This window comes from Odocoileus virginianus, chromosome 10 (assembly GCF_023699985.2).
Source record: "Odocoileus virginianus isolate 20LAN1187 ecotype Illinois chromosome 10, Ovbor_1.2, whole genome shotgun sequence".
In the NCBI taxonomy this organism is placed as follows: Eukaryota; Metazoa; Chordata; class Mammalia; order Artiodactyla; family Cervidae; genus Odocoileus; species Odocoileus virginianus.
The window spans coordinates 42,452,562-42,477,155 of record NC_069683.1 but is presented as its reverse complement, the minus strand read 5'-3'; the positions used below and the strand labels follow the sequence as shown (position 1 = coordinate 42,477,155).

The 24,594-nt window shown below is 44.6% G+C and overlaps 1 protein-coding gene across 4 annotated transcripts in view; it reads right to left on the bottom strand.

Moving 5' to 3' along the window:
• Window positions 1-24,594, bottom strand: part of CLMP (CXADR like membrane protein) — a 99,835-nt gene that overhangs the window by 3,691 nt on the left and 71,550 nt on the right. For 3 of the 4 annotated variants that reach the window (XM_020878035.2, XM_070473459.1, XM_070473460.1), the window contains exons 3-7: window positions 17,045-17,202; window positions 3,954-4,155; window positions 2,196-2,363; window positions 1,607-1,729; window positions 480-621 (exon numbers count right to left, since the gene is read on the bottom strand). In XM_020878035.2, the coding sequence (XP_020733694.1) occupies window positions 480-621; window positions 1,607-1,729; window positions 2,196-2,363; window positions 3,954-4,155; window positions 17,045-17,202 (793 nt within the window). Of the gene's footprint in view, window positions 1-479; window positions 622-1,606; window positions 1,730-2,195; window positions 2,364-3,953; window positions 4,156-17,044; window positions 17,203-23,246; window positions 23,332-24,594 lie in introns of those variants that run through there. The other variant, XM_070473458.1, reaches the window with a different exon arrangement.

Here is a 24,594-nt window from a genome sequence, read left to right as displayed (position 1 = left end):
GAAACCTCGAGTTACCACTTAGGGAACTATGGACTCCCCCTGCATCCTGAGCCCTCACGTGGGCCCAGGCGGATGTGCATCCGCAAGGTCAACCCTGTGACTGGGACGCGGGGTGGGGGTCCGGGAACTCCCCACCTGGTGTCCACAAAGCACTCCCCTTGACTCGGAGTCTGCCTTCAGAGACTCTTTCAAGGCCCATGAAATGGCTAGGCCCATTCCTTTATTGTATGGCTTTTTAAGTGGAAGGCAATCAGAAGTAACGTGAAGTTTATCTATTAAGTCTCTGTTGCAGACAGTTTCACAAGACAGTCAGGGTAAACCGTCCTTCTGCCCCGGGCTGCAAGTCCTTACCAGCCAGAATAATCCTTGTAACAGATTCAAGGTTATGAGGAAATGGGACAGTTTTGTTGGCTGGTCATTATGGAGCTGGCCCTAGAAAGGTAGCCTAGGTGCGGAAGGGGATTCTGTGGGAGATTTACCGAATTTCATTTGGTCTCTCTTCTTCCTCATATCTCTTTTTGTCTTTCCGTCGGATCAACAGCCACACCAAGAGGAAAATCAGCAGGGCTCCGGCCACCATACCTGTCACTGCTCCTGCAATCATGCCCACGCTCTGTACATCTGTTTTCTCAGAAACAAAGCAAAACCAAACATAAGTTGTGCAATTCTGCTGCTAATTCACTTCAGTCGCATTCGACTCTGTGCGACCCCACAGATGGCAGCCCACCAGGCTCCCCCATCCCTGGGATTCTCCAGGCAAGAACACTGGAGTGGGTTGCCATTTCCTTCCCCAATGCGTGTAAGTGAAGTCGCTCAGTCATGTCTGACTCTTAGCGACCCCATGGACCGCAGCCTACCAGACTCCTCCATCTGTGGTATTTTCCAGGCAAGAGCACTGGAGTGGGGTGCCATTGCCTTCTCCGAAGTTATGCAATACATAGACTTAAAATACATAAAGCTTTGGATGAGTATTTCCAGATCTTCATATCTGCCTCCCTGAGTTCCCCACTTACCTTCTCTGGGTGTGTATGACTATCCCTCCTGATATCGATGGGGAGCAGGAGAGTCACCCTAAAATATGCCTTGTTGACATTAGGATTATTTGGGGCTGATTAGGTTTTTTAATATTTGTTATTTATTTGGCTGTGCCGGATCTTAGTTGTAGCATGCATAATCTATTAGATAGTTCCCTGATCAGGGATGGAGTCTGTGCCCCCTGCATTGGGCACAGAGTCTTAACCACTAGGCCTCTAGGGAAGTCCCTAAACTGATCATTTTTGAGCAACAGCAACACTAGAGAAGCTCTGAAAACAGTAGAAGTTACCCGCTGTAAGGGAAATTTGCATTTATAAAGGAAACCTCTGTTTGGTTCCCTCATGGATAAAATAAATTTCTTTAGGGGGCCGTAAAATTCACACATACTTGTAAATTTAGAGTTAGCTGCAACTGTTGAATAGTCCTTGGCAACTACTGAATTTATTTCAGTGATAACCATGTCCTTCTGGAGATGAAGCTTTTGACCAGACTCTTACCTGTGATTAAAAATGTTTTACACTGAACCACCACAGTGCAGGGACAAAACCACATCAACACTTTGGGTACTTACACCGTACGGTCACTCGCACCACACAGCTCTCCTTCCCAGCCTCATTGCCCGCTGTGCACTGGTAGAGCCCAGAGGAGGACATGGTGAGATTCTGCAGCAGGACACGTCCAGGGTGGTTGTAGTCTACACAAGCAGAAAGATGACCGTGATCCCCCAGTGACAGGTCTGTATTTATCGTCTACTTTATTGTGTCACTGACCTAAGACCCTATGATACAGTTTGCTAAAGATGAGGTGATAGAGTTGATCCAGAATGTGGGAAGAAAGGTGGTGAACATTCTTTTAAACTGCAGTGCACCCCCAAAAGTCACAAAAGATTCTGAACATTTAAGGGATACTAAACACAGTAACTAGAATGGATTTATAGAGTCCATTTATTCCTAATCTCCTTACCACTTTTATTTTTGCCATTTGGGGAAAGAAAAGACAGATATTTTTCTGTTCCCAGTTAGGCGTGAAAAATAGAAACAGTGAAGTTCAGCAGTATATTCAAGATCTTTGTGAGGTGCTGACAAAACCAGATTCAGAATGGTTTTGAGAGAGGACTAACTGTCCTGTTGTCTCCGTGGACCAGTGAAAAGATGACTTACCAATCTTAGATTTGGGAGGCAGACGTTCATCCTCTCCCCCCTTCTCCTGGACTCGCTGCCAGGAATACACAATGGGCTCTGTGCCAGAGGATGACTCACACTGCAAAGTCAGGTCACTTCCTTCTGTCAGCTCTCCTTCCAATTCACACTTGGGCTTTGATGGTCTCACTAGCAAAAAAAAAAAAAAAAAAAAAGTCAAAGATCCCCCGGCACCGGTGAACAACATCCTGTTGACTTGTTTTTCCTCCAAATGGTCAACTTTTGAGCGTGGATTTAATAGTTCTTTATTACCTAGCGTGCTTTACATCTCACTCCCCAAAATATACCCACTTCCATCCCCTGCACACATACACAGCCAATTCCAGCTGTTTCCAGTGTTGCTGATGTAACTTAGAGAGGTTGCCTCAGAAACTCCCTCATCACTTCTCAAAGAAAAAAATATTTTGATCTTTTTTTCTAATTCCTGGGGCCCTACTTGGACTCAGTGGGACTCACTGTGGGCCCAGGAATCTGCATTATTTTTGGGGGGGGGCCATGCTGCCAGGCTTGTGGGATCTTAGTTCCCTGACCAGGATTGAGCCTGTGCCCCCTGCAGTGGATGCTCAGAGTCCTAACCACTGGACCAATGGAGAATTCCAAAAAACCTTTTATAATTGGAGATTTTAGGAAAGTTGAGTGTGATTTTACTTTATGTTTTTAAAATATTAATATATTTGGCTGTGCTGGGTCTTAGTTGTGGCACATAGGATTTAGTTCCCTGACCAGGGATCAAAGCCAGGCCCCTGCACCGGGAGCAAGAAGTCTTAACCACTGGACCACCAGGAAAGTGCCAGTGTGATTTTATTAACACTGAAACAGGGACAGAAGTTCATGAACTTGGAAGCAGTTAAGAAGAAGTTAGACTCTTTGCTGTGTCACAAAACGAAGAAATGGATTTGAATCGGATCTGAGAGATTTGTTTCACTGTGAGGATACTACTTAAACTTGAGAGGACATTTAACTCTTGTAATGAGCTACCTCAGTGGCTCAGAGGATAAGGAATCCACCTGCAACACAGGAGACACAGGAGATGTAGGTTTAATCCCTGGGTCAGGAAGATCCCCTACAGGAGGAGATGGCAACCCACCCCAGTATTCTTGCCTGAAAAATCCCAAGGACAGAGGAGCCTGGTCGGTGCATGGGGTCACAAAGAATCAGGCACAACTGAATGACTAAGCACAGCACAATGAGTTACCATGGAAAATTGATTCTCTTTCATTATGGCTGAAATACAAAATATACACGCTTTTCCCCAGGGAACTGGACTAGGTGATATCTGTACAATACGATGTATTGCGGGCTTCCCTGGTGGCTCAGTGGTAAAGAATCCTCCTGCCAGTGCAAGAGGCATGGCTTCGATCCCTGATCCAGGAAGATCCCACATGCCTGGGATCAACAAGCCGTGTGCCACAACTACTGAGCCGGTGCTCTAGAACCCAGGCGCTGCAAGTCCTGAAGCTCTCGCGCCCTAGAGTCCATGCTCTATAGCCAAAGGAGCCACTGCAATGAGAAGGCCACACACCAACACTAGAGAGTAGCCCCTATTTGCTGCAACTGTAGAAAAATCCACACAGCAACGAAGACCCAGCACAGCCAAAAATAAACAAAGAAAATAATTTTTTAAAAGTATGAAGTATTGAAGATGTTTCTACCACTGTGATGCATTTGCCTATCCCTTATTAATAAGATGCAGGCACTTACTGGGGCACTCTGTCTTACCTAAAACTTTTAAGATGACGTAGCTCCACACATAGCGCCCTGAATTCTTCACCTTGCAGGTGTACCGGCCCTCATCACTGGGCTTCAGAGGCTCAATCTGCAGGGAGGCATCTCCTGCCAGGAAATTGGAAGCAAAGGCCACTCGGCCCTTCTGTTCCTCAGTCAAGTTATTGTAGACGTGATGGCTGGAGTAAGTGATCACCTGTGGGACAGACAGAGGCAGAGTCACTCTGTGTGGCTCTCAGCCTCCCCTCCTGCTACGGGTAAGATGAGGAAAGGAAGTGGAGCAGAGCAGTCAAGCCTGGGGCTGAGTCCAGGAGACCTCTGCTCTAGACAAAATTAAATACACTATGTTTGTCTAGGCCTTCCTTCTCCTGAGAATAACAGCTCCTTATATTTGTGTAGCCTTTTAACTATAAAGTAGTAATTGTTCCATTAAATGCTCAGAACATTTCCATTTTAGAGGTAAGGAATTTTATTTTTATTTTTAAAATTTCATATGCATTTTTTTAATTGAAGTATAGTTCATTTACAATATCATGTTAGTTTCAGGAAGTACAGCACAGTGATTCAGTGATTTATATAATATATAAATTTAATATATAGATTTATATAATATATATATTAAGTGATTTTATATATATAATCATACATATATTTTATGTATAAGTGTGTGTGTGTGTTCAGTCGCTTCAGTCGTGTTCGACTCTGTGTGACCCTGTGGACTGTAGCCCACCAGGCTCCTCTGTCCATGGGGATTCTCCCGGCAAGAATACTGGAGTGGGTTGCTATGCCCTCCTCCAGGGGGTCTTCCCAACCCAGGGATCGAACCCAGGTCTCTTATGTCTCCTGCATCAGCAGGCAGGTTTTTTTACCACTAGCACCACCTGGGAAGCCCATATTTTATATATATAAAATATATATTTATATAACTTAATAAATATATATAATGTGGGCTTATATATTATATACTTATATATATATAAAATCTTCAGATTTCCCTATAGGTTATTGCAAAATACTGAGTATAGTTCCCTGTGCAGTAAGGGATTTTAAATTTGAATTATAGACTCTAGTTCTCACAGTTGAGCCCAGGAAAGAAGTAAATGCACAGAATGGTCTCCAGAGTTGACTCTGAGGGAAATGGAGAGAACAGAAGCTAGGGAGGGGAGGAGTCTTACCTTTCCCCTGCATACCTTTCTTCCTCACTTTGCATTTCCTACCACTTGCACATGATCTGGTCAAGGTACATACACTCCTTGTGCTAAGTGCTTTTACATCTAGTTTATTTCTCACACAGTTTTTCCAAGCAAGCGTTATCTGTCCCCATTTTACAGGCAGGTAGCAGAACCAGGGTTTGAACGTGGCCATCTGAAGCCATTCTTTTTACTGTTCTGGTTATCACGATTACCTCTCCTTTCCCCACTCGCATTCATTTCACTGCTCATAAACTGCTCTTCCAGAAAGTCTGGAAATGAGGGAGAAAATGTGAAACAAAAAGATGTGTTTTGCCTTTACGGAAGTTCAGAGACCAGCTGAAGTTAAGGAATAGAAGTTAATGTTACAGTCCAGGTCTGATACTGAGGGAATCATTGGTGACTTTCCTTCTTTTTGACTTCACTGTGTATTAGTAAGAGTAAGCTAGGTGGGAAGAAACTATGTCTTTTCCTTCCATAAAATACACATGTGCTTCATGTCATTGTTTTCACTGCTAGGGAGACCAAAGTTTAGATTTCCCCAACAGAAAAAAAAATCATGATTTTTCCTGAATTTTCATCTGCCTGCATCATGACCTGTACGAGGGCTTCCCTTGTAGCTCAGTCAGTAAACAGTCTGCCTGCAATTCAGGAGACTTGGGTTGGATTCCTGGGTAAGGAATATTTCCCCTGGAGAAGGAAATGGCAACCTACTCCAGTATTCTTGCCTGGAGAATCCCATGGACAGAGGAGCCTGGCAGGCTACAATCCATGGGATCACAAGAGGCGGACACAATTGAGCGAAGAAGCACACAGCATCATGACCTGTAGTTCTTGAAACATTTCCTGGTTCTGTTATCCATCACCACCTGGGATGTTTTTATTGCTTTTTTTTTTTTTTTTTTTAGGCCAAGCTATGCAGCATGTGGGATCTTGGGCCTCTGACCAGGGATCAAATCCATGCCCCCTGCATTGAGAGCACGAAGTCTTAACCACTGTACCACCAGGGAAGTCCCCATCACCTCCTACTAATCACAAAAACCATGCTGATCTTGTCTTCCGTTATGCCCTTGCTGCCACTTAGCAAGCATATTCCTAAACTTACTTGATTTAAACATCAGCAAACATTTATGGAATGACTGCTCCCCACCAGGTCAGGAGGAGGGTATTCAGATGAAGTAAAACTCTCTTCTGATCTTCAAGTAATTTATAATCTAGTGGGATTAACAAGGAGAGAAGTATACACATAGAAAAAGGAATGACTAACTTGAAATAGTATCAAGAGAGAATGTTCCCAGAAAAGTCGGTGGCATTTGAGTTAGGCTTTGAAAGCTGAGTAGGCCAAGTAAGAGATGAGAGAGGCAGGGCAATGATTGCCAGAGGGTGCATTCCAAACACACGGCACAGCACTAAAAAAAAAAAAAGCAAGCACATGGGAGTCCCCTGAGCACATTTCTGGCTTCAGCTGTTCCAAACTGTTCCACTCTAAGCCCTGAACCCTGCTGTCAATCACGTGACGCTCTGCAGCTCAGGAAATGCCTTCCTGAAAAGACCGGGAGCCATCCAACAAAATGGCCATAGATTCTCTCACCATTATATTAGAACATTTCAGCATCATCCATTTTGCCTTTACCACCTCTCTGAAAAAAAAGTGTTTTCTCCTTTCTCTGTATGTTCTTTTTCTTCACCAAATATTTACTGAGTGCCCACATCAGGTACTTTGCCAGGCTCTGGAAAACAATCATGAATAAGACATAGTTCCTACCCCAAGGGCCTCACAGTCTTTTGAGGGACAAAATGCCGGCGAATCAAGTAAAAGAAAATTAAGGTAATAGATAATATGACTTAAAATGTTTTCAGTATTTGATTTTGTCCCCTCACTTCAACCAAAACAACTATTGTGATAATTCTGACATCCTTATCTCTATCGCTAACACATTTAAAAAATATATGTATTTTTATTTATTTATTTGGCTGTACTAGTTCTTAGTTGCAGCACATGAACACTCAGCTGTGGCACATGGGATCCAGTTCCCTGATTAGGGATCGAACCTGGGCCCCCTATATTGGGAGCATGGAGCCTTAGCCACTGGACCACAGGGAAGTCCAGACACCAACACATTTTTGAACTCCATTTTTATACTTCCAGCTGTCTGGCTATAGATGTCTCTCCTCTCCAAACTACCCTATATAATAATGTATTAATAAGCTTTTTGTTGTTGTTTAGTTACTCAGTCATGTCCAACTCTTTGCAACCCCATGGACAATAGCCCGCCAGGCTCTTCTGTCCAAGGGGACTCTCTGGGCAAGAATACTGGAGTGGATTGCCAGTCTCTCCTCCAGGGGATCTTCCTGACTCAGGGATCGAACCCACGTGTCCTGCATGGCAGGCAGGCTCTTTACCGCTGAGCCCCCTGGGAAGCCCCAAATAATCCCTATTCATTATTTTAAACCCCAAGTTAATGTTAAGCTTCCTTATGAAAACGTCCTGATATGACACAAGCTTAGAATGGTCTCTGCTGTCATCCATAGCATGTCTTGGCACCATTTTTATGTGAGGAAAAATTGTGAAAGTCAAGATGTTGGGCAGACAGTTTGCTGGGTCCCCTTTCTGTAATTCTGGGCATTGTCTGGGAGATCCTTCAGGCCATTCTGATTGTATTTATTTATCTAACTTAAAAATAATTATATTATTTGTTGAGTTTTGCCTGGACTGGGTCTGTGTTGCTGTGTGGGCTTTAACTCTAGCTGTGGAGAGCGAGGGCTGCCGTCTAGTCGCAGTACTCGGGCTTCTAACTGTGAGTGCCTTCTCTTGATGCAGAGCATGGCCTCTGGGGTGGGCAGCCTTCAGTAGCTGTGGCTATCGGGCTGTGGAGCACAGGCTCAGTAGCTGTGGCGCACGGGCTTAGCTGCTCCTCAGCATGAGGGATCTTTCCAGCCCAGGGCTCAAACCCGTATCTCCTGCATTGGCAGGTGGATTCTTTACCACTGAGCCACCAGGGAAGCCTCATACTGATTTTATGTATGTCTGTTGTCCAGTTTTGCAACCCTGCAATCTTTTATTTAATAAACACTAATTGAAACATACTCTACACTTGGCACTATTCTAGAGATGATAACAATACAAAGAAATGAGTTTTATAATTTTGGGGACCAGGACATGCCACCTCCAAATATGTCACTTTGCATATGCACAAGGATTAATTTCAGCTGAATGCACTTGAGTTCCTGAAATCCCTTATCTGCCTAAAAGCAGAGCCTCCCCAAAGAATCTGAGTGTCCCTAAATCCCCTTTCCCAGGGCAACTCTAATCTTCCCTTCTGGGAGAGCAGAGGTGGGCATCTCACCCAGACTATGTCACAAAACAGCATATCTCCCATCTGTTCTTCTAAGTGTCCATTTGCTCTTCCATAAGTGCCCTTTCTACTCCTCCCTTCCCCTACTAAATTAGGTAAACATACAGAGCCCTAGTTCTAACCACCTCCTTGAGTTACTCATCACTGGGTATGCCCAGGTGTTATTTACACAATACTGTTTGCTTTTTTCTTGTTAACCTGCCTTTTTTCAATCTAACTGACAGTGCCCCAGCCTGAACACTTAGGTGAGTAGAGGGAAAAACATAATTTTTTCTGCCCTAGTTTTCCCTGGTGCCTCAGCAGTAAAGAATTCGCCCAGAATGTGGGAGAGGCCGGTTCAATCCCTGGGTGGGGAAGATCCCCTGGAGAAGGAAATGGCAACCCACTCCAATATTCTTGCCTGGAGAATCCCATGAACAGAGGAGCCTGGCAGGCTACAGTCCTTGAGGTCGCAAAAGAGTCAATCACACCTTTGTGACTAAACAACAACAGTTTTAAAAGACAGCTTTTTCTTAAAAAAAAAAAAAAAAAAAGGTAAAATCATGATGCTCATATACAAAGAGAATAAACACATATCAAAATGTTTAATTCATTCATTCATGATGGAACCAGAAAGCTGTCACAAACAGGTTCAAAGGAGAATTGGACTAAAGAGATTTACATTCTCCTTTGGACAAAATTCATTTGCATGTCTATAGACAGGAACCATCTTCATCCTATGGATAGGAAACTTGGCATCACTATCAGCATTCCACGAGGTAATTTCTATTTCTACAGAAGTTAATACATGAGGAAAATTAGACCCTAATTCATCTCCAGAAAACTTGGACTCTAAGCATAAAGCTGACATTCAGGAGACACTTCCCTATGGTGTATTACAGGGAAGGGGCAGGTTTTCAGGCTCAGGTAGGGAGAAATTCACTTCAGTAGGACAATAAAGGGAATTAGATCCCCTGAAGGCTGTTTCCTGTTTTGGTGCATTCCCTGTCCTCCTACAGCTGCCTCCCTTAGGGTGTGGTCTCCAGGTTCAACTTGCTGAGTCTCTACATTAGAGAACCTGAAAGGCTACTGAGAACAGCACTGTGGGACTGTCTCCTTCTTGTTGGAATGAGGGTGGAGGGGGGATTGGGACAGCTTCATTAGGACAGCACCATCCAGCTTCTCCCTAAGGCTGAGGTGAACTCTGCAAAGACTTTTTAAAGCAAACTGGGAGAATTCCCTGGAGGTCCAGAGGTTAAGGCTCCAAGTTTCCACCACAGAAGACATGGGTTTGATCCCTGCTTGGGGAACTAAGATCCTGCAAGCGGAGTGGCACAGCCAAAAAAACATAAAGCAAGTTGGCAAGCATGGCCAGTTAGAGAATATTTAGGAGAGTGAAGAGAGGGTAGGAGGAAGAGGAATCATCCATGGGTAAGGCTGGGCCTGTGACTAGAGACTCGCTGAGTCACTGGTGAACTCAGGGTGACCACAGACCTGGAGGAGCCCATGGAGCACTGGGGGCAGGGAAACTGCCTACAGGAGAGCTAATTCTCATCCTCATTCCAGTAGAGACTGTCTCCCCACTCCTGCTTGAAAACTTCACCCCCACCCCACAACTTACCCCCTAGGGAGGGGTCTCCTGAACACTGCCTTCCAGCTGAGGAACATTCTGGAAAGTACAGGAACTGCATGATTTTCATCAAAGGTCTGGTATTTACTCCCAGGCAGAGGTTTTATCTTGAATGCCTACATTCTTTTCCACAGAAGCTGCAAGCCATGGGGAGGGGCAGAGGGCTTTAACTCTGGTTCAGATCTGAAATCTGAAATCCATCTTGGGCAAAGCCTTCACTGTTGAAAGTCTGAAAGGTTTAGAATCCAAGTTTTCTAGAGATGGAGGTCCAATTTTCCTCATGCATTAAAAGAACTATTGTAACAATCCTTACCTTACCGACCTCCCAGGCTTATAACAAGATTTAAATTTAAAAGACAGCTTTTGAGCAAGGGCACAGTTCTTTCTGGCGATGATCATTTAGATTTATAGCACAAATTTGGCTTCCCTGGTGGCTCAGATGGTAAAGAATCTACCGGCAATGCAGGAGACACAGGTTCGATCCCTGGGTCGGGAAGATCCCCTGGAGAAGGAAATGGCAACCCACTCCAGTATTCTTGCCTGGGAAACCCCATGGACAGAGGAGCCTGGTGGGCTACAGTCCATAGGGTTGCAAGAGTTGGATACAACTCAGCGACTAACCCACCAGTGGTTAAGAATCTGCCTGCCAATGCAGGGGACATGTGTTCGATCCCCGGTCCAGGAAGATTCCGCATGTCTGGGAGCAACTATACCTGAGTGCCACAACTACTGAGCCTGGGCTCCAGAGCCCAAGTGCTGCAACTACTGAAGCCTGTGCGCCTAAAGCCTGTGGTCCACAACAAAGAAGCCACCGCAATGAGAAGCCCATGTGTCACAACAAAGAGTAACCCCCAGTCACCTCAACTAGAGAAAGCCTGCGTGCAGCCATGAAGACCCAGCGTAACCAAAAGTTAAAAAGAAAAAAAAATCTGATTGCTTATGACCCACTACTGAGTCCTAATTTGAAAAGATGCTATACCAGGGACAGTGATGGAGAGAGCTGGCTGGGAAGTTGGTAGTCTTCTGTATTCAAAAGGGAGCTCCTCCACTTGCTGTGTGCCTTGGTTCAGCTAATGAACTTTCCTAATCCCTCAGGTCCTCAATGGTCACAGAGGGACAAGCTACTTCACAGGATTTTGGGGGGAATGAGGTAGTAAGCCCTCATGATCACTTTTATTAGATGGATCCAGGCATCTAGGAAGCCCCTAAGGTTTCCAAGTTGTTCAGCCGTGCATTCTGTTCATTTGTATAGGGAAGCTCCCCTGGCTAAAAACCTCCACTGGTTCCCTCACCTGTGGTCTATATCAAGCTGTGGTCCACAGCTTGACCCTCTGAATGTGGCCCCTAAGGCCAGTGCAGCCTGGACCACATCTCAGCTTTGGCCCCTGCCCTCGGATCTCTGAATAGCCTAATCCCCAAACTCGAGTCCTGTGATTCTGAACAGTGTCCTCTGATGTGTCTTTGTCTTGGATCATAAACTTTCCTCCTTCTGAAATGCCTTTCCTTTTATTTTCATCTAAACACCACCTCTACGGGTCTCAAGATCAAACGTGAGGGTCACCTTCTGCGTATACGAGCTTTTCTGGTGTATCGCTTTTCCCTCCCTTTCCCCCAGTTCCTGTCATATATATATATGACATATAGGCTTCTCCAGTGGCTCAGCAGTAAAGAATCCACCTGCCAATGCAGGAGCCACAGGAGACTCGGGTTCGATCCCTGGGTCAGGAAGATCCCCTGGAGGAGAGTATGGCAACCCAATCCAGTGTTCTTGCCTGGAGAATCTCATGGACTGAGGAGCCTGGCGGGCTATAGTCCATAGAGTCACAAAGAGTCAGACATGACTGAAGTGACGGAGCATAAATATATATATTTGACCACACCCTACAGCATATGGGATCTTCCACACAGGGGCTTGAACCCATGCCCCCTGCAGTGGGAGCATTGATTCTTAACCACTGGACTACTGGGGAAGTTCCTGTCCTAATAGTAAATGAAGAAAAAAGAGATAACTACAGGTACATATTTAACATCTTTGGAAAGCAGAGTGTATACAACTTCAAAATAATCTTAATATAATTAAATGACCCTTATTTAATATGAGAATTTCAAAACACTTTTGACAGGGTTGGGGTTCAGCTACAGCCTTGCAATTTGGCTTTCTTTTTTCAGACATACAGTGAATATTAGATGCTTGTGTGCCTCTCTGTTTTATTTTGTTTTTAATTATAAGGAACATGGTGCTGGGACTAAGCCAAGGGTCAATAGGAGTGTATGGGGGAACAGTGAATAAAAATCTAACCCTTCTGCAAACAGATTAAATATATGAATTGCAGCTGTTGTGGGACTGTGTCTCATGACATTCCTGGTGTCCTGCTCCGGATGTGTTTTTAGGGAGACAAGGCAGGACAATTTGTTAGGACTCAGATGGAACAGATGGATCAGCTCAACCTTCTGGCAGTTGCTCTGCTGCTCCAGGTCCAAGGTAGCAGTTGTGAAACTGCCCTGAAGGAGATGGATGTAAGTCCCTCTGTCTGTATTTTAGATTAAGATTTTTCTTGCTCAAAGCCAAAGAGAAAGGGGAAAGGGTGAAAGAGTGGCCAAGATGGTTGGCATGGGAAATTGAGCATCTCTGTCCTAATTTTTCCATCGAAAAAATACAGGGGAAAAGTGTGTGTTGTGAGTTTCTGACTCTTCTGAGCACTCTTACTTTGGAAATTCAACCAAGTTTCCATCCTAGAACCAGGAGGAATGTTCCAGGATCCTAGTGACCCTACTGTCTAGGCTGAAATTCAAATATTCCTGAGGCTGCCTACCCACCCCTAAATGTTTCCTGCATATCTGAGAGTCCTAGACAAGAGGGATGCAACGTTTCTGCTCAGATGAAAATGCAAAACTGACCTTGGGATCGAGGTCATTGGCTAGCCTATTTCTAAGCACCTCATCCAGGTCTTCCCTGGCAGTTCAGTGGTTAGGACTTTGAGCTTCCACTGCAGAGGGTACGGGTTTGATCCAATATTCCTGAGGCTGCCTACCCACCCCTAAATGTTTCCTGCATATCTGAGAGTCCTAGACAAGAGGGATGCAATGTTTCTGCTCAGATGAAAATGCAAAACTGACCTTGGGATCGAGGTCATTGGCTAGCCTATTTTTAAGCACCTCATCCAGGTCTTCCCTGGCAGTTCAGTGGTTAGGACTTTGAGCTTCCACTGCAGAGGGTACGGGTTTGATCCCTCATTGGGGAACTAAGATCCCATAAGCTGAGAGGCATGATGGGAAGAAAAGAAAAACAAGCAACACATCTGTTCCAACCCTTCCTGTATTTTCTTTCTCAGTTCCCCTCACTCTCATTCCCAATACCCTGGTAAATAACCAGCTCAGGAAGCTTCACCCATTGCTTGGCATCCCAGCCACCCACGACTGTACTTTAAGACCTTATTGTGTAGCTGGAAACTATTCAACTAATCTTGATACTTCTACTTGAGTGTGCCTCACAGAGTGCCAGAGTGCTTGCTCTAAGATGCAAAGATGCCCTTTTCACTCTGAAAATCCTTCAAGAACACCATGACATTATAGGAAAAATTCTCAGCTCCCTGGTATGGTAGACAAGACCTTTCAGTTTCTGGTCCTGCAACCCCACAAGCTGAAACTTGCACTCTAACTGCATCAGCCGCTTAGAAGTTCCCAGAATGGGCCCGCCTGTGTCTTTGCTCTCGAGATTTCCTGAGGGCAGTGCCTTCTATAAACATGCAAATCAACTGTGCCTTCTTACCAGAAGCGCACCTCGACCTCTCCCCAGGGACGACCTCTCCCCAGGGACGCTCAGCCAGTGGCTCCTCCTCTGCTTCATCTAGAACATTCTGCGTATCTCAGTCTTGATACGTATCTCTTCAAGTAGCTCCTTCATGAGAGAGTGTGTGTGTATATTGGAAATCCATTATTTATTAAATGTAACTAAGTCGATTTTATAAAATACTGATTTATTTGCTTGGCTGCTTCAGGTTCTTAGTTTCAGCATGCAGCATTTCTTCAGTTGTGGCACTGGGGATCTTTAGTTGCAGCAAGTGGGATCTAGTTCCCTGACCAGGAATGGAACCCAGGACCCCTGCCTTGGGAGGGCAGAGTCTTAGCCACTGGACCAACAGGGAAGTCCCAACTAAATTGATTTTTAATCTTTCAGAACTTGCAATATCGCCAAGCTTTTTCCAGCATCAGGATCTTTGCATAATTAATCTGCTGGAATAATTTTTCTCCCCATATTTTCCGTATTTCCTATATAGCAGCACTAACTTTCTAATTTCTAATTATTTATGAAGATAACACAGCTAGTGGTTAATAGTCTAGGTACCAATATCAGAGTGTCCAATTTCAAAAATGGGTGATTTTAAGCAATTTTCTCACTTTGTGTGTGTACATGCCTGAGTTCCTTATCTGTAAAATGGTACCAATAATCCCGGTTATGAGCAGTAAGTGAAATGAGACAATATGTGCTAAACAGATTTGTGCCTGGCCTGCAGCTGGTATTTATTGTCCTGTACTTAAATTTTTTTTTTTAATTATTAAATGTCATTTTACTCTGAGCTCCTAGAAGGCCGAAATTCTGATTTTTTCTTCACTGCTATACCCCAGTGCCTACCATGGCATACAGTAAGTTCAAAATAAATTCATGCCACCTGGACTTCGGTGGCGGTTCAGTGGTTAAGATTTCAGGCTCCCAGTGCAGGAAGCATGGGTTCAACCCTTGACTGAGGAACTAAAATCCCTCATGCCACATGGTTTGGAAAAAAAAAATATCATGCCATCTGAATGGGTGAATAAATGGCAATTCTTTCTTTAGAGCATTCGCTGAAGATAAGTAGGGAACGGTGCCTGCTTATTAGGGTGAGGACAGAAGCTGTATCAGTGACCTTCTTTATTTTACTTAGTTTTTGGCTGCACCCCATGGCATCTTAGTTCCTGGACCAGGGATTGAACCTGGAGCCCCTGCATTGGAAGGGGGAGTCTTAACCATTGGACCACCAGGCAAGTCCCTCAGTGGCCTTTTTAAATCAATCCTTATATTCACCTGGCTATAAAACCAAGTAACTTTTTTTTTTCTTTAGTTTAAATGAAACCACTTGGGTGAAAGTTAGACAATAATGTCATTCTTGGATTTTTATTAGAGGAACATGGGCACTTATTTACTTCGTTCAGAACTGAGAGTATCAGGTCTAGGATTGATTATGAAATTCTTGGAATAAACACGCTCAGGTTAAGGTGACCTTGCTCGGGAGAGAACAGACTGAGTCTTGGGATGGTGCGCTAGGAGAAGAGAATGACAAGCAATATCAAAATAACAAGGTGATGTAGGCAGCTCTGTAAGCAAGTTCAATTTCAACTGTGATCTTGAATTTTATTTTCAGCGAAAACCTTAGCTTCCCTCTGCATAAACCACCTTATGAAATAAGTAGCATAGACATCAGAGAGGAAAGGACAACTTTATCCTTTTTAGTAGGGAAAGAAGTGAAGTTCTGAAAAAGAAGGAAAGTCTAAAATCAGCTTCTGTAGGATGTAGTTTGTTTTTTTAACCACAAAACTTTCAACAAAGAGTTTTAAAAATAAGTCAATAGGAGGAAAGGGTGGAGAGAGGAATAGTTAGGGGGTTTGGGATGGGCATGTACACCCTGTTATGTTTAAAATAGTTAACCAACAAGGACCTACTGTATAGCACAGGGAACTCTGCTCGATAGTCTAAAACAGCCTAACTGGGAAAAGAATTTGAAAAAGAATAGATACATGTGTATGGATAACTGAATCACTTCATTGTACACCTGAATCTAACACATTATTGTTAATCAACTGTACTCCAATATAATATAAAAGTTTAAAAAACTATAAATAAATAAAACACTTGTGTAAAAAAAATACAACAAAATCAAAGCCAGCCTATGATGTTGGGGGAAAAAAAAAGTCAATGAGTAAAGGCTGTTAATTCAATCTCTGGATTGGGAAGAGCCCCTGGAGTAGGAAATGGCAACCCACTTCACGGACAGAGGATTCTGGTGGGCTTCAGTCCAATGAGGTCACAAAGAGTTAGGTACAACTGAGCACGCACAAACACGCACAAAGGCTACTGAAGACTAGTTACGCCAGAAAACCTAGGTTGAGCCAAGGTACAGTGGCTGAGTGCAGCCAAGGCAGAAAGGTTGGTAACAGTAGGTTACCTAGTTCTCATTCTCTAATGAATGTCATGCCAGGAGGTCATCAGGAGCAGAGTGTGACAAATCTGTTTATACCGCCAGTTCTGTTCAGTCGCTCAGTCGTGTCCGACTCTTTGCAGCCGAATGGACTGCAGCACGCCAGGCCTCCCTGTCCATCACCAGCTCCCAGAGCTTATTCAAACTCATGTCCATTGAGTCAGTGATGCCATCCAACCATCTTATCCTCTGTCGTCCCCTTCTCCTGCTTTCACTCTTTCCCAGCATCAGGGTCTTTTCAAATGAGTCAGTTCTTCGCATCAGGTGGCCAAAGTATTGGAGTTTCAGCTTCGGCATCAGTCCTTCCAATGAATATTTAGGACTGATTTCCTTTAGGATGGACTGGTTGGATCTCCTTGCTGTCCAACAGACTCTGAAGAGTCTTCCAGGTGTGATTCTGGCCCACTAGACTAGGCGATCAAGCTATTGCATCCTCGTTCCTCTCATAGGAAAGATGCCACTAGTGTAGGTTCCCTCCTTGGTAAAATGATAGATGCTTTCCCCCAAACAGAATCTCTTATCCTCACAACCCAGTACCCTTTCTTGTTGTAGTATTGTATCTAGAATCTTCCAACTCTAAATCAGATGAAAAAGCAATTCTAGAAGTTTCTTACCCAGTGAGAAAGATACAGGAATAAGGCAAGGCGTGGGAGGACAAGGGAAAACGAGGCGAGACTCCAGTCAGACACACACTCACCACTTTCTGGTTCCCTTCGTGATCTGTGAGCAGCCATTCGATATCCAGGGTGTCTTTTTCTGGGAGCCCCAGTTGATGGTGACAGGGCAGAGTGACCTTCTCCTCTGCCACTTTCTTGATCTCAGTGTGGGTCCCCAAGGTTCCAACGTAGTAGGAAACTGGAAGAGGGAAACCTCCAATGAGTTGTGCAGAAACGGGATGACAGTGTGCAGGAAACAAATACTACAACAAATACTGGATGTTTCTGTGGGCAAGAGGCATGTCAAGGTGTTGGAAGAACCCTGGTCCAGAAGTTACTGGTAGTCCCTGGTCTCACACTGGCTCCTCCATTAACTGAATTCATCATATCTTCCATACCTCCCCCCCAAATTACACTCCTGCTAATGACCACCTTTCTTACCCTCCAGGGTTTTTAGAATGAAATCACTCAGGTCAAAAACAACTTTGTTTTTTGACCTTTCTCTCTCCTACTAGCAAAGGCTTCTGAAAGGACGGAAACTAACAAGGAGGACAGGGCTAGCCTCCTCCCAGCACAGGCTCCGGATACGGTTCACTCCTCAGAGCCATCTTGAAGTCCGGCCGCCCTCACAGAACTCTCAGTAAGTGCAGCCGTGCCTCCAGGAACAAGTGGGCTCTTGTGGCAGCCCCTGCTCCCTTAAGGGACACACAGTCTCCTACTCCCCCAGCTTCCATCTTCATTCTCCATAGTTTCATATCACACGGCTGCAAAACAGGAAGCAGCACTTTCTACTCAAAGCAAAATTCCAAGTTACCACATTTGGATCCTGTCCCTTCATCTGTCCAATATTCCTTTGGCCAATAGGAATTCAGTTCTACTTTCTTTAACTTTCATCTTTTTCCAGAAATGATATCGTGTCAGCAATTTAATTTTGTAATGTTTTTTGGCTATATAGCTTGTGAGATCTCAGTTCCCTGACCAGGAATGGAACCAAGGCCCCCAGCAGTGCAAGTGTGGAGTCCAAACCACTAGATCACCAGGAATCCCATCAAATCGCCCACTATCACACAGCTAGGAAGTGTCAGCGCAGGGCTCCACCCAGATCTGTCTCCCTGCAAAGCGCACCCTGACAGCCATGCTAAACTACTCATACCCTTGATTTTATGTGACTTCCTGAGGGTCTGGTTCTCCCATTTGCCTCTTAAGCACCTTGAGATTAAGTTCCATTACCACTGCATGCCTAGAGCACTTAGTCAGGGTCTCACATACTGCAGGTGCTCAATAAATACGTATTGGATGGATTTGAATCTAACCCATGCACTGATTTAACCAATGATCAAACTGAGGTCTGGGGATAAAGGAGTTGGCCCAAGGTCCTACAACTCATTTAGTGGCAGAACTAACCCATATAAAACCCATCCTCTTTCAGTTCCCATAAAGCAGAGCCGGTTTGCCCTGTACTATAAGCTAAGCTTCCATGGAGGAGCTCTGGTTTACATCTCTGATCACTTTCCACTGGACAGGACAGTGTTCAGATGAAGCACCCCTGGCAAAGCTAGAGAACCCAGCACCAATTCAGTGCATACAGTAGGCACTCACTATATATTGAATAAATAAATGCAAAGAATCAGCTAGGAAAGTTGCCAATTTGAGCCACTAGAGGGAATCAGAGGCTCAGATTTGGTTGATGTCCTCAAAGGAAAGGAACACAGTGGTGGGTGGCGTGCTTTGCCAGATCACCAAGTTCTATTTATGCCACACCCAGAATTAACACAGCAGTGCAGGGCCAGGCCACTCCGTGAATCACAAATGGCTTTACCAAGGCAAGGAGCCTCAGGATCAGGGTGCATGCACCTCTAGTCTTCTCCGAACCTCAGGTCCCTGGAATCCCTGCAGAGTTCTCAGGTACTTCTGTGCTTTTTAGCTCAAACTCCTGAAGTCTATGTGCAAAGTGCCTGGGCTCTCCTTACAACCTCCAGGCTTGGCAGTGCTCATGGGGGCTGCTGAATATGTGTCTGCTGCCTGGCAGGTGAGCAAGAAGGGGCAATTTAACCTCCAGGGGCCAGCCTTGGGTTCCCTGGGCACTGAAGGGTTCACTTTCATTGAGAAAGACCTTGCTGCTGCTGCTTAGTCGTTCAGTCATGTCCAACTCTTTGCAACTCATGGACGATAGCCCGCCAGGCTCCTCTGTCCATGGAATTTCCCAGGCAAGAATACTGGAGTGGGTTGCCATTTCCTTCTCCAGGGGATCTTCCTAACCCAGGGATCAAGCTCGAGTCTCCTGCTTGGCAGGCAAATTCTTTACCACTGAGTCGCCTGGGAAGCCAGAGAAAGACTTGTTGTTCAGTCACTAAGTGACCCCATGTACTGCAGCCCGCCAGGCTTCTCTGTTCTTCCCCATCGCCCAAACTCATGTCCATTGAGTCAGTGATGCCAAGCAACCATCTCATCCCCTGTTGTCCCCGTCTCCTCCTGCCCTCATCCTTTCCCAGCATCAGGGTCTTTTCCAAAAAGTTGGCTCTTCGCATCAAGTGGCCAAAGTATTGGAGCTTCAGTTTCAGCATCAGTCTTTCCAATGAGTATTCAGGGTTGATTTCTTTTAGGATTGACTGGTTTGATCTCCTTGCAGCTGAAGGGACTCTCAAGAGTCTTCTCCAGCACCCACAATTCGAAAACATCAATTCTTTGGGGCTCAGTCTTCTTTATGGTCCAACTCTCACATCTGTACATGACTACTGGAAAAACCATAGCTTTGACTGTACAGACTTTTGTCAGTCAAGCGATGTCTCTGCTTTTTAATATTCTGTCTACGTTTGTCATAAAACATGCATAGTTGAAGTCTTTCTAAAAATATTATGTCCAAAGAACTGGCATTGTTTTGGTGGTCAAATAGATGCCTTGGATGACCCTTTCATGGAGGCTTACTTAGTTCAAATAAGTGAGACCTATACTTTTCTTGCACTGACTTTCCCTCACATATTGAGGCCCAGTTTCTTGATCAGACTGTCAGTTCGAGCAGATGTGGCAGGATCAAGAACCCTGGCTGAGTTTTTTAAGATGGCTCCCTCCCCTAAGGCCACTGGTAAGCTATCGTGCTTTTATGGATGCAAAAAGACAAATGGCCCCGGGTAACTTTTTCAAAAAATATATTTATTTCTATTTATTTATGTATTTTAATTGGCTTCCCAGGTGGTGCAGTGGTAAATAATCCACCTGCCAATGCAAGAGATGCAAGAGACATGGGTTAAGAACCCTGCCATTTTCCTGGTTTTCCTGTTGGGAAAATCCCTTGGAGTAGGAAATGGCAACTCACTCCAGTATTGTTGCCTGGAGAATCCCGTGGACAGAGGAGTCTGGTGGGCTACAGTAAAGCAGTCACAAAGAGTTGGACATGACTGAGCACAGCACACAATTTATTTAGCTGTGTTGGGTCTTAGTTGTGGCCTTTGAACACTTAGTTGTGGCATGTGGGATCTGGTTTCCTGACCAGGGATCAAACCAAGGCCCCCTGCATTGGGAGGGCAGAGTCTTAGCCACTATTCCACCAAAGAAGTCCGCCCAGGGTAACTTTTAATAGAAACTAGGATCTGCATATAAAATATCTTATTTCTCTTTTATTTCCCTAGCAGAGAATTTTCTACTTCTCAAATATTTACTGAATGCCTATGAGGCACAAGTTGCCCAGGGTCTGCATGCTATTCCCTCCAAAGAATGGATCCTCTAGTGTTGCCATCATTAACTCTGACACCCCACGTTCCCCTAGGCCCTCTAGGAGAGGCCATAGTGCTTTCTGGGTCCTGTTTTAGAACTGAGTTGTTGATTATCAGGCTGGGCAGACAAACTGTTTACAAGTAACATAGACAGCCATAGCAGTTACTGTCTGAAGTCAAGTGCAGGAGCTGCATCATTGCCACTATTTAATGTACAGTGGGGCACCCGTGAAGGGCGATGGAGGGGTGCAAGCACCCGCCTTCCACTCAGTGGTTACACTCTTTTCAATGGACCTGTTCAATTTCCTAAGTGGGAGGAAAGTTTCCTTGTGTTTTGCTTTACAGGGAATATTTAAGAAGGCCTCAGGAAAATCAAAATCATCAAATGTCATTCAGAAAGATAAAAAGGATTTTGGAAATTTTATTTTTTAAAATAATTTATTTTTGGCTGTGCTGAGTCTTCACTGCTTCGCTCAGGCTTTCTCTAGTTGTGAAGAGAAATGGGGGCTACTCTAGTTGTGGTAGGTGGGCTTCTCATTGCTGTAGCTTCTCTTGTTTCAGAGCACGGACTCAGTCCCTGTGTGGACTTCAGTAGTTGTGGCTCATGGACTTAGCTCGTCCTTGATATCTGGAATCTTCCCTTCATTGGCAGGCAGATTCTTATCCACTGTGCCACCAGGGAAGTCCGGATTTTGGAAATTTTAAACTTCTCTTATAGATCAAGAAATCAAGGCTTGGAGAAAAGTGATTCACCCAAAGGCCTTCCAATTTCTAGACTAATATATATGTAAAATTCTGTAGGTGCAGGGGTGTGCGTGTGCGCGCGCGCAGGGATGTACCTTCCAGACTGTTTCTGGAACACTGTATGCAGTTCAAGATATAATAGAAGAACCATGAGTTTGGAGTCAGATAGATGTGGTGTGGACTAAATTTGCTCTAAGACAAATTAATTCCCTGACTGCTCTGAGTCTTTTCTCTGTGAGATGAGTATAAAAACATCAATCATGAGAGACGATTGTAAGGATTATTAAGATGTATATAAAGTGTCTGACACTGGCACAGGATATACAGTACATACTCAACAAATGCTCATTATTAGTAGTTGTACACACCATACGAAAGACAAGGAAAATGAGAAAAACATGCTAAGGAGGAAAAGCAGAACTGTGAGGAGTTTGAAAGTCATTTTGCTAGACAACTTAATGTTTGGCCATGTTTGTTCAATCTCTCTCCATACATTTGTATGTATATATACAGATGGGCTTCCCAGGTGGCGATAGTGGTAAAGAACCCGGCTGCCAATGCAGGGGATGCTGGAGACAAGGGTTTGATCCCTGGGTTGGGAATATCCCCTGGAGAAGGAAATGGCAACCCACTCCAGTATTCTTGCCTGGAGAATCCCATGAACAGAGGAGCCTGGTGGGTTACAGGCCATAGCATCTCAAAGAGTAGGACACGACTGAAGTGACTTAGCACGCACGCACACTAGTCTTTATTTTTTTGGTGGAGGGGAGGGGGGTGCTTCCCTGGTGGCTCAGATGGTGAAGAATCTGCCTGCAATGCAGGAGACCCGGATTTGATATATATATACAGATATATTTTGTCACATATTTTTGCTGCTATATTTCAACATCAAGATCACACCCAGGAAAAGTAACCACATTGCATGATTACTGGAAGGTCAATCATTTCGGACAAGAGTGGTTAAGGAAGACTCAGAGGAGTAAGTGGGACTAAACTAGTTCTGGAGACAGACAGGTTCTTCCTGCAGACCCGAGGGAAGGCGGAGAGCGCCCCTGGAGCAGCTGCTTAGCAGCAGAGGCAGCCCCTGCCCCGCCCCATCAGCCCCTCAGGCTGTAAACCAGGGGAGTTTTCTATTTTGCCTTCCCAGCCCCCTACTAGCCTGACCCCAGAATCTCCAGCCAACAGCCTTTATGAGGTCTTTGGAAAAGGAAAAGCACGCTCACGCTGAGCTGCTAAATGATTCCTTTCGCTGTCTTCTCAGAGACGAACGTGTATGTATTTGATGTTTAGGAAAAGACGTGCTGAAGGAACACAGCTGTGGCTATCAGTGGATTTCAGGCATCTGGGAGTCGGTGTGCTGCCTTGTTATCTTTTCCTTCAAGGAGGTGAATGTTTGTTCCTGAAATCCTAAAATGAATGGTGTGGGTGCAAGGACCCAGGTGGCAGCCTTGGCTTCAGTGGTGGTGGTGGCGGTGGGTCGGGGGAGGCACGGGGTGTATAGAGCTTCCTCCTGACTTCCAATCTGAGGGCTGGTTTTAGAGGAGGTGAAGGAAGGGAAAAGCGGGGAGAAAGATGGAATAAAGGAGGAGGAGGGGGACGGGGAGAGTGGGAGAGAGGAGGAGGAAGGAGGGGGAGGGAGGAAGAAAAAAGGGAGGGAGGGAAGGGAGAGGGGAGGAAGGGAGTCAGATTAGACAAAGAAGAGAAGAGAGGGGGAAAAGGGAGAGACGCTGATAGAAGATGGTTGAAGTTTCCAGACTAAATACAGGCTGATTAAAAACTATCAACTCACCTCCCTTCCCCTCTGTGAAAAACTGTCTCAATATGTACTTCATGTGTATTTATCCACATTAAAAAATCATAAGGTGCTCTTCACCTATCAGGGAGAAAAGAGATACAAAAGACGATAACAGTTTCTCCTCCCTCCTCAAACCATTTGAAAGCTAGTGATTAATAAGACTTTACATTTATTTAGCAATTAACACTTAACTCAGCCTATTCAAACGCCTTTTTTCATGTGAGCCCTAGGAGCACCTGAAAGCTCACGTTATCACCTCTGCTTCAGAGAAGAGAAATTAGAGGACACACAGCTGAGGCCTTCAGGGACATGGGCCCACCTCCAGTGTTTCCTAATCTCTGAATCAAAGCTTCTGCCTTGAAATGGACTGGTTGGAAACACAGCGATCATGTTTATTAAATATGGACGGCACAGAGCTAGCTAGCAGAACTAATCTGAGTGGACACATTAAGATATACAATTATCTGCGACTTCCCTGGTGATCCAGTGGCTAAGACTCTGTGCTCCCAATGCAGGACTGGTTAGGGAACTAGGTCCCATATGCCACAACTAGGAGCTCACATGCCACAGCCAAACATCCTGCAAATTAAGATAGAAGGTTGTGCTGCAACTAAGACCTGGCACAGCCAAATAAATAAATATATTTTTTAAAGATATAATTATCTTGCTAGCTGAGATTCTGAGGCAAAAGATGAAATTTAATAGCAACAATTGTTAAAAGTTATAGTTAGGCAGAAGTACAGGGTTGGGAAAGACCTGGAGGACCTGGGGGTTACAAGATTTATACTGACCAGTAGTATGATATAATTGCTGAAAAATCCCAAGGAGCTTGGGCTGCATTAAAAGAGGTTTAATGTCCTAAGGCATAACCACTTCATTGCTGTCTATCCTAGACAAAGGAGCACATCCAGACATCTGTGTTCAGTTCTAGAAGCTGCACATGGGAGGGATGTTCACAACAAAGCTGGCATCCAGGGTTGTAACTGGGAGATGATGGGATCTAAAAAACATGTCATATGAGGAATAGTTGACAATTATCGGTGAAAAGTTGGCAGAATGGAACTTATTGAGTGTTGTTCCAGAGAGCAGAATTAGGTCCAGATGGTGTAATGGATTCAACCATAAAAGGATAAACTGGGAGATCTCCAATACCTCTTTCCAGTTCTGAAATGATGATTCTCTGACAAAAGATTTATTCCATTTTGGTTTTATATATATATACATATATTGTTGTTGTTTGTTTTTTAAATTGAAGTATAGTGGGCTTCCCAAGTGGCTCAGTGGTAAAGAATCTGCCTGCCAAGCAGAAGGGTTTGATCCCTTGGTTGGGAAGATCCCCTGG